Source organism: Kryptolebias marmoratus, linkage group LG16 (genome assembly GCF_001649575.2).
Source record: "Kryptolebias marmoratus isolate JLee-2015 linkage group LG16, ASM164957v2, whole genome shotgun sequence".
Lineage (NCBI taxonomy): Eukaryota > Metazoa > Chordata > Actinopteri > Cyprinodontiformes > Rivulidae > Kryptolebias > Kryptolebias marmoratus.
Window position 1 is genome coordinate 13,135,532 of NC_051445.1, and position 13,250 is coordinate 13,148,781.

The 13,250-nt window shown below is 40.1% G+C and overlaps 1 protein-coding gene across 4 annotated transcripts in view; it reads left to right on the forward strand.

The window, feature by feature from the left end:
* dgat1b (diacylglycerol O-acyltransferase 1b) overlaps nt 1–13,250 on the forward strand; it is a 30,440-nt gene that overhangs the window by 13,229 nt on the left and 3,961 nt on the right. For 3 of the 4 annotated variants that reach the window (XM_017425038.3, XM_037980170.1, XM_037980171.1), the window contains 10 exons: nt 1,239–1,326; nt 2,372–2,412; nt 2,715–2,800; nt 6,693–6,745; nt 7,171–7,276; nt 11,436–11,564; nt 11,923–11,991; nt 12,101–12,204; nt 12,676–12,714; nt 12,937–13,017. In XM_017425038.3, coding sequence (XP_017280527.1) covers nt 1,239–1,326; nt 2,372–2,412; nt 2,715–2,800; nt 6,693–6,745; nt 7,171–7,276; nt 11,436–11,564; nt 11,923–11,991; nt 12,101–12,204; nt 12,676–12,714; nt 12,937–13,017 — 796 coding nt within the window. The remainder of the gene's footprint in view (nt 1–1,238; nt 1,327–2,371; nt 2,413–2,714; nt 2,801–6,692; nt 6,746–7,170; nt 7,277–11,435; nt 11,565–11,922; nt 11,992–12,100; nt 12,205–12,675; nt 12,715–12,936; nt 13,018–13,250) is intronic. The other variant, XM_017425039.3, reaches the window with a different exon arrangement.

Sequence of the window (13,250 nt, forward strand, 5' to 3'; positions counted from 1 at the left end):
CTCGTTGCTGCCGCACCTCGCGTTTCACCCTCATATTTGAACAGGAAATATGCAATTTCAGCGATTTTGACTATAAAAATGCGATTTGGACCATAGAAATGTTCGAAAATTACTCATACATAAAGATCAGTGGACAAATATTAATATTCATTTTATGTTATGATTTTTTTTTTCTTGTCATGATGACAGGGGAGGCTCTGCCTCACCTGCCTCCCCTGACCGCATGTCCCTGGCTCACACTGACTGTCAGCACGGCTGTGGTTGTTGCTCCCAACCCCCCAAAGCATTCATGGAAATGTCCACTAACGCAGCCCTAAACAAGCTCCCGTGGACGGGTTTGAATGAAATTGCATCTACAGCTGAATAACTTTTGGAATCAGCCTGATTCAAGATGGCTCCCACAGCTAATCCACCTAAGCAAACAGAAAAAATCCCTATAATGCAGTCCAATTTACATTATGTTGAGCTACAATGTGGTTTGAAAGATTGAGCAAGATCTGTGTGTAAAATGCGATATGCATTCCTTCCAGGAATGCTGATTTATAATTTCTAATGTCAGTGGGTTGACCAAGTTTATTTTTTTTGCATGCAGAATACGGACGTATGACGCTTGAAACATGTTGGCCCATGATTTATTGCTGTCCAAGCAGCGATGCTGATTGTGTAATGTCAATACATTTTTGTTATCTCGTGCAACCCTAATCCTGTTTAAGTTCAGCTGTTTTTATTTATTTTATTTTATTTTTTTCTTTGTGGCGGAAGCGAAGTAACAGGGTCCACTGTCGCCGGCTCCAAGAAGTGGCACCGAATTCGGTCTTTAATTAATTAAGTTCCACCTAAGGACCCAAAGGTTGTTGCTGTTTAATACAGGTTCAAACACGGCAACCTTTAATCACTTTCTTCTTTTTTCTATGCAGAGGAAGTTATAACGTTTGATATTAAGTTGTAACATTTTACACAGTAATTAATTTTTCTCCAACTGTACCTCTAAAAGACTGCTTACATTGAATGTTTTTTTTAATTTTATTTTTATCTACAGTCATGTAAACTATTGTATCATAAACATGTAATCTACAAAATTCCTCTCTGACTTTTAAACCTCCTTGTACTGTCTCAGTATTTAGGGCCATGATGTCTCTTTTGAATACTAATAATTAATTTGGGGCGATGTAATTAAGCTGTTCTCCACTTCATGATTCTCTTGATTGTCTTCTTAAACTCCATCTTCATATCTGCAGCTGCCACAGGACGCAGGAGTCTCTTCTGAGTTCATCCAGTGGTTTTAGGAACTATAGAGGAATCCTCAACTGGTGCGTGGTGATGCTGGTAAGGTGCTGCTTGCACACGATCTCCGCTTTATGCTCTATAACAGGTACAAAACCGGATGCATTTTAAAGATATATTTTGCCGTGCTGTCAGATAAGTAAAGCATGCAGCCTTTTTTGTGTTATTTTTTTAACATCTGAGACAGATTTTCCAGAAGTCGGCTTTAAAAGGAAGTAACAGTGACACCCTGAGAACTTCACTGTTTTGTGATCACAGGGAGACAATGAAGCAATTAAAAACTGGACTGCAAATCGGCCAGTGCTGCTCACTTTTCAAAACTTTACAATCAGCCACGGCTGTGAGTACGTAATCCGTTACCAAGTAGGAAAAAGGAAGATGGTTCTGCAAGCAGCTCACTGTTCAAAATTTTTTAAGGGTTGTTCACTGTACATTTATTTAGGTTAGGCAATTAGTTATATTTTGTTATGTGAAAAATACAATCTGACCAAAAAAAAACAACAGTATTTTAAATCGGCCATTGTCAAACAAATATTCAAATTCTTACCTAAAAGTTGCTTCATTTTGTTATTCCTAACTCCACTTCTTGATTCAAGGGTTTTGCATTATTTTTGAAAAACTTGGGAAAGTTTTAAGTAAAGAAACAACTGTTTGTAGACTCGGCATGTTTATGTGAGGCATAAGCTGTGTGTCGGGGAGGAGGAGACAGAATATGTGAGAAGGCTGGAGAAGACGGAGCCAACCGAAGCTCTCAGTTAATCCAGTTTTTTTCAACATAAATCACCGTGTTCATCAGAGAAGGTTTAACTCCAGTCTGAATGACTGAAAATCGGTCCCTTTCTCAGGCCTTTGGTTTAGTAATGAGATATTTCAATCCACTGAAAACGAGCAGGAGTCAGAGGGAGAGATAAAAAGACTGAAGGATGGTGGAGGAGGATAAAGAGGAGAGAAGTAGGGGGGGAAGGCAGCGACAAGAAAGGATGAGTTAATTAAATTATAAAGGCAAAAATGACAGCAAAATGAACGTTAGTAAGTTACAATATGAATCAGCTACAGTTTTCTCTTTATCTTCTGCTTTTTGTTCCAGGTGCTGAGTAATTCTCGCCTCTTCTTAGAAAACCTAATAAAGTGAGTATTTTTTTTCGAAAAGAGAATTTATGACCAAGTGTATAAAAAGAGATCCTGTTCTGGTCTTATCCAGGGTGTCTGAGATTATTATAAAGCCAGATTCTCATAAATTACACTAAAAATCTTCGTTTTTTAACACAATGTTTTTTACAAAACTTTAAACTGGTTTGTTGCTGTGTATAAAAAAGGGGCAGAAGTACAGATGCACTAATACAGTTTAAAATATTGTTTGCACCTCAAAAGATTTTTGTATATTTATATTCATTCATTTTTATGAACAAAATGTCTGTGTAAATTTCCAGGTACGGTATTCTTGTGGACCCCATTCAGGTGATTTCGCTGTTTCTGAATGATCCCTACAGCTGGCCAGCAGCGTGCCTGTTAATCGGTAAGAAAACATCGTAAACATTTACAGTACATGAGGTAAATCACACCATAAAGTAATACAAACTTTAAAAAACTTACATTATTATGTGTTTTTTTGTTGTTGTTTGTTTATTTTGGGTTAAAATATATCACACAAACTTTTCTCCTAAAATTGGAAAAAGTGTTTTTTTCAAGAAAAGCAGATTTAAACCCTAAGGAGACCCTGACAATAGCCTGGGACTTTTGGCCCAGGGCTAGGGTTAGGGTCTCCTCAGAGTTGAAGGGACGAGGGCCTTTTGGCCCAGGGTTAGGGTCTCCTCAGGGTTTAAGGGGTTAGGGCCTTTTGGGCCAGGGCTAGGGTTAGGGTTTCCTCAGTTTTGAAGGGATACGTACCTTTTGGCCCTGTGCTAGGGTTAGGGTCTCCTCAGGATGTGAGGGGGCAGGGCTTTTTGGCCCTGGGCTAGGGTTAGGGTCTCCTCAGGATGTGAGGGGGCAGGGCTTTTTGGCCCTGTGCTAGGGTGAGGGTCTACTCGGGGTTAGAAGGGTTATAGCCTTATGACCCTGGGCTAGGGTTAGGGTATCCTCAGGGAATAAGAGGTTACAGCCTTTTGGCCCTGGGCTAGGGTTAGGGTCTCCTTAGGATTAGATGGGTTATAGCCTTATGACCTTGGGCTAGGGTTAGGGTCTCCTCAGGGAATAAGAGGTTACAGCCTTTTGGCCCTGGGCTAGGGTTAGGCTCTCCTCAGGGTTAAACCAAGAGAAGACCCTAACCCTAGCCCAGGGCCAAAAAGCCCTGCCCCCTCACATCCTGAGAAGACCCTAACCCTAGCCCAGGGCCAAAAAGCCATGCCCCCTCACATCCTGAGGAGACCCTAACCCTAGCACCGGGCCAAAAAGCCCTGCCCCCTCAAATCCTGAGAAGACCCTAACCCTAGCCCAGGGCCAAAAAGCCCTGCCCCCTCACATCCTGAGGAGACCCTAACCCTAGCCCAGGGCCAAAAAGCCCTGCCCCCTCACATCCTGAGGAGACCCTAACCCTAGCCCAGGGCCAACAAGCCCTGACCCCTCACATCCTGAGAAGACCCTAACCCTAGCCCAGGGCCAAAATCCCTGCCTCCTCACATCCTGACGAGACTTTAACCCTAGCTCAGGGCCAAAACGCCCTGCCCCCTCACATCCTGAGGAGACCCTAACCCTAGCCCAGAGTCAAAACGCCCTGCCCCCTCACATCCTGAGGAGACCCTAACCCTAGCCCCAGCCCAAAAAGCCCTGATCCCTCAATTCCTGAGGAGACCCTAACCCCAGCCCAGGGCCAAAAAGCCCTTACCCCTCAAATCCTGAGGAGACCCTAAACCTAGCCCTGGGCCAAAAAGCCCTAACCCCTCAAATCCTGAGGAGACCCTAACCCTAGCCCAGGACCAAACAGCCCTAACCCCTCAAATCCTGAGACCCTAACCCTAGCCCAGGGCCAAAAAGCCCTAACCCTTTAAACCCTGAGGAGACCCTAACCCTAGCCCAGGGCCAAATAAATAAATATTAAGGAATTGATAATTGGAAAACCATTTGACTATATCTACAGAAATTGGTAGGAAAACTGGTCTAACTACACTAGCAGTAAACAATAAAGGCAGCACATTTGAGCAGAAATAAGTGTGACACACGACATTTCACAACAGAAATCTGAAAACTACTCAAATCAAAATATAACAAATAAATGGGAGACATCTTGGAGACATTTGCAGTTTTCTTGAACTTGAAAAAACAAATGCATTAAATGTTATAACTTTTTTTATGTTCTAAACTATTTCAGGTTCTTTTTTTTTTTTGAAAATGCTCCTTTTTTAATCTTTCAGTGTATTTTTTGTTGAAAATGAAGATGAAATAACTTTTACAGTTTTGAGATTTCTATCTTCCTTAAACGGTGCAGCCTGTGAGCTCTGCCTCGAGTAAAACTTCTGGTGACACTCACAGGTGCATGCTGCACGCTGCTGTGGCTTCTTTCCATATTTATTTTTACGGTATGTTGCAGTGAAGGTCTGCAGCGATGCAGCTTGCAGTGTCTCTAGTGGGACAATCACCTGCCCTATATACTGAGCAGCACTGGTACTTTCCTGCAGAGAAAAAGGGGGAGGAGGAAAATGGGAAGCAGCAGAGAGAGGACAGGAATCGGGGAACCATTTAATGGAAGATTAAATTAAGGGAGTGAATGCGTACAGAGGGGCTGGGGAGAATGAAAACGCAGTGTAGATGGAGAGGGATGAGGTAAAAGTCCTGTATCAAGACAAGGTAAAGAGAAAGAAGGGAGGATAGATGGAGTTTAGGGTAAATGACTGCAGAGGCGACCGGTAAGAGACAGGTGAGAATTGGGTCTGTTAACAGCAGCATGGACAGTAACGGAGCTCATTCCCAAAGGGACACTGAGAGCCACTGCAGCATCGCACGCTCACATTTTAACTCTTAAACACCCTGACAGAGTGCATGATGACGCTGACGAACAAAGTGGGTGAAGTTCGCAACCCCATCCTGAAAAAAAATTACACTTAGGAGACTGACCTGATTGTGAGCTGTGTTTTCATTTTTATTCTGAAGTGTCCTAATCAGTGGGTATTTATGTGCATCTAACAAGTTCAGTTTGTTGCAGTGTAGGCTCAAATGTTGTTGTTTTACTCTTCAGTAGTAGCAGTATTAGCAGCAGTACCTGTTCTTCAGATGGTTGAGTCTCAATGTGTGATAAAGAGTACATTTAGATGTTTATTTGATTCATAAAATATGGATGTTAGTAATTCTTCTTGCCAACATCTGACAGTAACTCATCCTATGTTCACAGTAACATAAAGTTACCTGGTTGTAGTTTGATTTGGCTAAATGGGAGGCTACACTTGATTTTTCTCTTCTTTTTTTGTCATTAAATGCAGTTGTGTGGAAACCTACGTGAGAAAGAAATTTAAAAATTGTGTAATAATGTTTTGTCACTTTTCTTTGCATACTTTGTGAAAATTTGAGCTGTGGTCTAGTCAAAATCTACAAGAACTTTGTAAATAAATAACAAAATCAGCTGCATTTATCTGTACACTGACTGTCATGTAACTACTGTAAAATGACCATAATTACTGAGAGCTTCAAATTATAAAGAGAGAAGTAATATTAGAGGAACTCACGTTTAGTAAAGCTGCTTAAATGACAGGAATTTATGTATAGTGTTCCCTGCTGGAGAATTAGCTCTAAACTTTGTTTATTACTACATCGAACAAATATATTTTCCTAAATCACTAATATTCATCAGAAGCAGCGGTGCTCAAGGTTAGCTGCTCTAATCAGGGATCATGAACTCTTGTAATCAAAATGTTTCGGGCAGTTTGAACATCTGTCCACTGCAGATTAGATGGATTGACTCGTTAATGTCTGATTAGGATCTTAAAATGGAACAATTGCTGCAATTAAGTGTCATTAGCGTGGCTCGTCGCAGTCTAGTCGGGATAATGATGGGTCTTCCTGTTCGTGATTACCTGAAGTTAATTCAGTAGTTATTTGCCTTGCATTTTAAACTTGAAGACTGAAAAGAAAAAGTAACATACTAGACCAACAGCCTATACATAACCCTTTTGTCAGACACGGATTACCAATAATATTTGCAATTTAAACGAAGCACTAATAAATGTTTTGTCCAAGTTTCGCTAAAAAATATGCACATCCTTTCTCAAATGTATATTCTGGTTGCTCAGTAACTACTTCTTCACCCTCTCCCTCATAATGGAAAGAATTGAGATGCTCCAACTCTCTGGGGTGAAAATGTAAGACGAGGGCTAAGGGGTTGTTGGAATGGGGGAATGTTTTCTGTGAAATCTCAGTGGGGAAAAAATGTAACACGAGTAGTTTATGAAGAACTGACGTCATTCTCTCAATGTGTTCAACAGTGTCCAACGTCTTCATTCTGGTGGGCCTTTATACTGAAAGACAGTTGTCGAAGGTGAGTGGAGAAGCCCTGCTTACTTTTAACCATCAATCTATTATGATTATTTAGTGTTTTGAACTAGAGTGTGGAAATCAGAGCTCACTTCAGTCCTCAACAGGGATTATTTCTCTGAAACTGACTGAGTAGCAGAGCCTCCCCTGATGCATCTGCCTGTGGTAGATGGCCATGTGTAAAAATGATTTTTGCCATCTGCATTCAGGGCATATTTAGTCTGTTTGGCAAGAATGTGGAACATTTCGAGTTTCAAACTTAACTACAGTTTCTGCAAATGTGGTCTGTTGAAAATTAGACAGTGTTTGATATATTCATCTTTAGTAGCTTCTGGTCAGACTGTTTGACTGGTGGGGGTGGTTGAAAATGGGGAAAACTAACTTTATGTTCAAGTGAAGTAATGCATTTCTTTTTTCTCTCTCTCTCAGGGTTCATTTAGTGAACTTGCTGGATTTCTGGTCCATTGCATTAACTTGAGTGTCATACTAATGTTCCCTGCAGCAGTGGTGCTCCTGGTTCCCTCCATGACCCCAGGTAAAATGTTTCTCACCGTTATTAACCTGTTCATAACTGAGAGGAATCATTAACTAAGAAATATAGCTAAACAATTATCCACGCATTGTAGTTTAGATCAATAAATAAACTCCTAACGCCACTCTCCGGTGAAACAGTTAACAGGTCCGATGCATTAAAGGGATATATCTTTTACACAGCATCATAATTGGAGTCGGTTAGCAGTAATGGACCAGTTGGTCATGACTGGACCGCGTCCAGCTGGCTCTAGGGGGAGGAGGAGGTCAAGAGAGGATGGAGGGAAGGAAATGAAATGAAAGAAAACGACAGAACAGATGAGGGGAGACGACGAGAGGTGCCAAAGTGGGCGTGATTCTCAGCGCAGGGTCATCCAGGGGTCTCCTTCTTCTGTCTTAATCAAGCTGCCTGACAGAAACCGTGGCTGCTTTCCAAAAACCGTACAGCGCACCCACGAAGAGCTGGGTTTAGTGATACATGATACACAAATACACAATTTTCTGGGAGGTAATTTCACTCTTAGTAGAGCTGCATCATTTTTATTAACTGCACATGTTTAAAGGGACTGAAATGTTTTGGAAGTACATCACTCAACATTCCTAGTAGTGATACTCATTTGCATTTGTAGGAAAACTTCATCTTTGCTTCAACAGTTTTTGGCACACAGTTGTAGTAAACACAGTATTGTTTCACATCGGAGTAATGGATTGTACACATCCTTCAGCTTGAATGAATGTGAAATTAACTCAAAACTGTAAAATATTTCTCTGTCAAGGTTATCTTTTTTCCTAACACCGTAGGAGTGTTTCATGTCATTAATTTAATGTTCCGGCTGTAGCTCTGGCTTTTGGTTAAGTGTGGAGTTTAGTCTTCAGGCTTTCATTAGCGCACCTTCTGACTTTACCTGAATCAACAAACAGAAAGTGAGTTTTCTGTCGCACTCATATTTACCTGGATCCTTGAGTCTTTCCTCTTTGGGTGGCGGACTCGTATGTTTTTCCTCTCATCTGTTGTCTCGCTGGGAGGTGAAGGAGCGAGGGAGTCGGTCCATCTGTCTGTCTGTTCCCTGTGTGTGCTGCTGTGCACACAGGAAGGGCAGTGATAGAGGACAGGTGTGTGTGTGTACTGGTATTATTTATGTTATAGGAACTTTTAATATGCGACTTCTCACTCATTTTGTAAAAAAAACAAAACATGGCCTTGTAAAATTGTAATGAGTACAAAATTACATTTAAAGCAGAAAATGTAATATTTACTAAATAACTGGGTTTACAAGAACAGTTTTGGGGGTTAATTAATGTCAGTTTTTAAAATTGTCTGAAGAGTGTGTGTGAAAACACTTTCTGCATTCATTACTGAACACTACACAACCACAGTATATGTTAATAAATGATCTCGTTTCACATTTTATTACTTTTTTTTTTAGATATATTGTATTTATTCAGGAGGACAAATTGCTCACTACTTCCTGCTGCCTATGTTCTGTTATTTCCACAGTTTGAAATGACTCTTTTAATGAGTCATGATCTGCTCCATAGGATTCAGATGTTTCCAGCTTTGATTTTGGGCACATCTTAATACAGAAACAAGCTAAAGCATGTAACATCAGTTGCTGGAAACTGTCATCTAATAAACTGGTGGTTTATAAATGTTACATGTCTTTTTGGAGGATAATCAGGGGAAGTCAGATTTGCTTAAACCAAATGAGGAACATCAGCCAAAGAAACAACAATGCTTTTAGTGAGAAGTGGTGTGTTCGCTTACAACTGGTTAGAACTCTTGTTATGCAAACTAAAGTAATGTTACCACTAAAAACAAGTATTTTACCTATGAAGTAGAAATATATAGGCTTTGCAGCTTTGTTTAGATTGAAAAGATTTCATTTAAGTTCACACGTTGATCTAAACGTTAAACAAATGTCTGTATTTCACTCTTATGAAAGGGTGGAAAAGATTTAGGAGGGGTACATCCTGTACTGTTCAGTATAGTGTCACGCAGTTCTGAAATAAAACATGCAAATTATACACCAAAATATGAGGCTAGGTTGGAAAGGGTGTGCTATGACTTTTGGTAGTGGTATGTTACACAATGTGAACAAAATTTTTAAAAACAGAAAAAAAAAGTAATGGCGATCAATAGGATTTTGGCAAAACCTGTGAAGAAAACCCAGCCCTCTTTGAAGCTCTGTTGCTCTGGCATACTGTATAATAGAAACATCAATCAAAGTTTAAATGGATCAAATATAGTCGGACTTTACATGACTGAACTGTTTTGATATCTTGTGCAGTTTTTTACACAATCACAGTTTAAGTTTTATGATTTTAACATATTTTGCCTTAGAATGTTTAAATGACACTTGATAATGTCACACTAACTTTTGAGCTTTCTAAAATCTTCAGATATTATGCAAACAAAATCTTCTTACTCCCACGACTCTTTTTTGTACATATACAAAATATACATCCAGACATAGGCATTTTTGTCTTCTTTCACCCAGGGTGTCTCTCTCTCTCTGCTATAGGACTTCAAGTCTGACTGTCTGCCTTTCTAGGTTTGCTGTCAGGGAGTGAGAGAGACATTTTTGTGGTTACTATGGTGACCTTAATGAGCCTCTGGCAGCAGCTTTAACATTTTTTTAACATTAGTTCTTTTTAAATACATCCAAATATGGCCATATTTCTAAGCTTAGATTGTTACAAAGTCACGTTGGAATTTTAGGTAGTAGCTGCATCAGCACCTTTCAAAATGTCTTCAGAAATTTTCTCGTTATAACAAAAGCTGCCGGGTTTGAACACCGGGCTCTAAATAATCTGTGAATCACTCACCTCCCGAGCTTGTTGTTCAGACGTCTACTCTCAGAAGAAACTATTAAAAATCAGGATCCTAAACTTCGCCCACGGTGTAGTGTGTGTGATTTCACTGGGTTGTTGCGAGCCCGCTTCCCCTGGCATGTTTGTCCTCTCGGGCTCCGTCCCCACTGTGCTTCTATGATCACTATCTACAGTTGCTGATTTGGAGACAATCAAGCTGTTTAGAGGCCACACTGAGCCAGAGAGAGGCAGATGGTTAATGGATAAGATCTGCTCTGTTTTGATGCCAGGTGTAGCGCAGACCTCCTCCTACTCACCCTGTTGGCACAGCAGCCAGCTTTTATCTGTGTGTTTCTCAGCGTATATTTGTTCTTTGTTCAGCACGGTCTCTTCCTATCGAGCATATGGTAGCTATTGATAAAGCCCTAGTAGGCAAATGGCTCAGCTGTTGTGTGTAGGTGCACTTAAAAAAATAACAAAACTTGTTTATTGATCTCACTTCAAATCAGTTTTACCTTATTGTCCAATAAACATAAAAACCGATATGGTTTTACGAGTAGTCACACAAATGTGCACTCAGAACCACTCAGCCAAACAGCGCAATGACTGTGTAATAATGTCTTTGACGTTGTGAGGGTGCTCTCAGACTTGGAGTTGGGATCATTTATTTTTTTTATTGGTTTTCTTCAAGCTCAAACAACAACTTGTCATTCTGTCTTATTTTCTCTCTTAGCTATCTGTGTTTCCTGCCGTTTCTTTGATACCCGTTCTATGTCTGTTCTATCACTTCATGCTCACTTTTCTTTTTCTAGTTATCGCTGAAAGGCAATGCTGGATGCTAACATTTTCGGAACTTTTAGAAAGTAATCATTGGATGTGTATCTGCAGCTGATTAACTTTTGGGAGTCAATCCAGTTCAAGATGACCACCACGACTAATCAACATTAGCAAACACAAAAATGGTTGTAACTCAGTCTGTTTTACAGACCTTGGGCTAAAATTTGATAAGGTAGTAGCTGAGAGACATCCGCAGCACATACTCATAGATTGCCATCTTGCAAAATCACATGAGATTGCACATGCCGTTATCTTCGAAGTCTGAACTAAATGACTGCAACGCCATCATTTCTCAACATAAAAGGATCTTAGTCTAAAACTGACATTAAAGGCAGCGAGTGAAACGTATTCCTTCATGGAATGCTAGGTCTTTATTCCTTACAATTTTCTTCGAATTTTCCCATATTTTTTTCCCCTTTCTCATCCTCTGATACCTCAACCACGAGTAAGTAGTTAATGCTTTCTTGTGCTTCATTATTGTCCTGTTAACAAACACTTCTTCTTCTTCTTGTCAGTTGGTGGTGCGATTGCACTTGGTACTTACACCATCCTCTTCCTGAAGCTGTACTCGTATAAGGATGTGAACCTGTGGTGCAGGGAGCTGAGCTTGGTCAAGGCCAAAAAACTCTCCAGGTCACTTTCTTGTAAGTCATAGATGCATCTCCATGTTGCACATGCTGCATGTTTTAGCTTTAACCTAAAGGGAAAGTGAAAAAAAAAAAAACTGATGGAAGCAATTCAGCCTGAAATACCCGAGAGGCTCACGCTGTTGGAGTGACACCCACTGGTGAATGGTTCCCACTGCAGCATTTTAGATAAAATGTATGTTTGACACTTCGGGGTTCAAGAAACAGCACAGAGTTACGAGGAAATATTGATTATCTAACAAAAACTGCTTTATATCTCAGTATGGGTGGGACTTGTGTTAGAAAATTCAAATTTCCATTTCACTGTAGTGCCATGAGGCCGGGTTTTTACCCTCACTTTAAATGTCCACTACAGGTCCATCACCGCAGCACTTTAAAGGAGACGAACAGAAGGTGTGTTATCCTGGCAACCTCACAATCAGAGGTACTCGAACGCATCCCTCTGTTTTTTAATGCAAACTGGGTCATTCATGTTTCTGACACATGCCTCTGCTGTTTTGTCACACTTTCTGAGCTCCTCTCCGTCTCTGCAGACATGTACTACTTTGTCTTTGCGCCGACGCTGTGCTATGAGCTCAACTTCCCACGCTCGCCCAAAGTTCGCAAGCGTTTCCTGCTCAGGAGACTGTTTGAGATGGTGAGGACATGTCTCGCTGGGATCAATTTTAGCAAAAGAAAAGTAAAATTTGTACAGAAAGTTTGGGATTTTTTTGTTTGTTTTTCTTGAAAATCTGAGCTAAAGGGTTCCGGAAGTGTTCACTTTCTACTCAAACTTTTCTCTATTCTTGGTTTTAAGTTTAGGGCACTTTTGAGTTAGTTAAACTCTTGCTCAAATGGGTTAATAAACAAAGGAGAATAAATATAGTGAAAATATAAAGTACACTGTACAAAATGACTTTCTTGGTTATGAAAAAGAAAAGTTTTTCCTAAAAACAATTCAGTTTATTTTTTTATCTCTAGCCATTTACCTTCAATATTTTTGCTGTCAATTTGTTGAAATTTTTTTGGTAAAATGTGTGTTTACCAAAAAGTAATAATAATTTTCTGGTCTGACTAATTGTCTTCTGAAACCACGTCACTCACTCCAGACTTTTGTTTGTCTCCTCAGATGTTTTTCATCCAGGTTTTAGTCGGTCTCACCCAACAGGTACAATCTGATGTAACGTTTTAAAGGTTTTCCATCCATTTAAAAATGAACTAAAAACATATTTCTTTAACTCTTTTATGGTGCTTGAGTTTGATCTGAATGTGTTTCTCTGACGTATAATGTTTCAAAAAAGGTTTTTACTCAAAAATATCAGACGTTCTCTTTGCAGCAGACATCTGAATAATGGCTTAATGCAGTTTTTTTTTCTTTCCTCTTTTTCAGTGGATGATTCCTATAATTCAAAGCTCCATGAAACCACTAGAAGTAAGAGGTCAAAACAACCCTGATGCTCATGAAGAAAATGTAAAGTTCTCACTAAAACCAGGAAGATAGAGCACATAACACCAGTTTTAAAGTCCCTACACTGGCTCCCTGTAGCTCAAAGAATAGACTTTAAAATACTGTTGTTAGTTTATAAATCACTGAACGGTTTAGCACCACAATGCATTAAAGATCTGTTATCGCTGTACCAACCGTCTAGACCCCTCAGATCTTCTGGTTCTGGACTGCTCTGCATCCCCAGAACCAGAACCAAA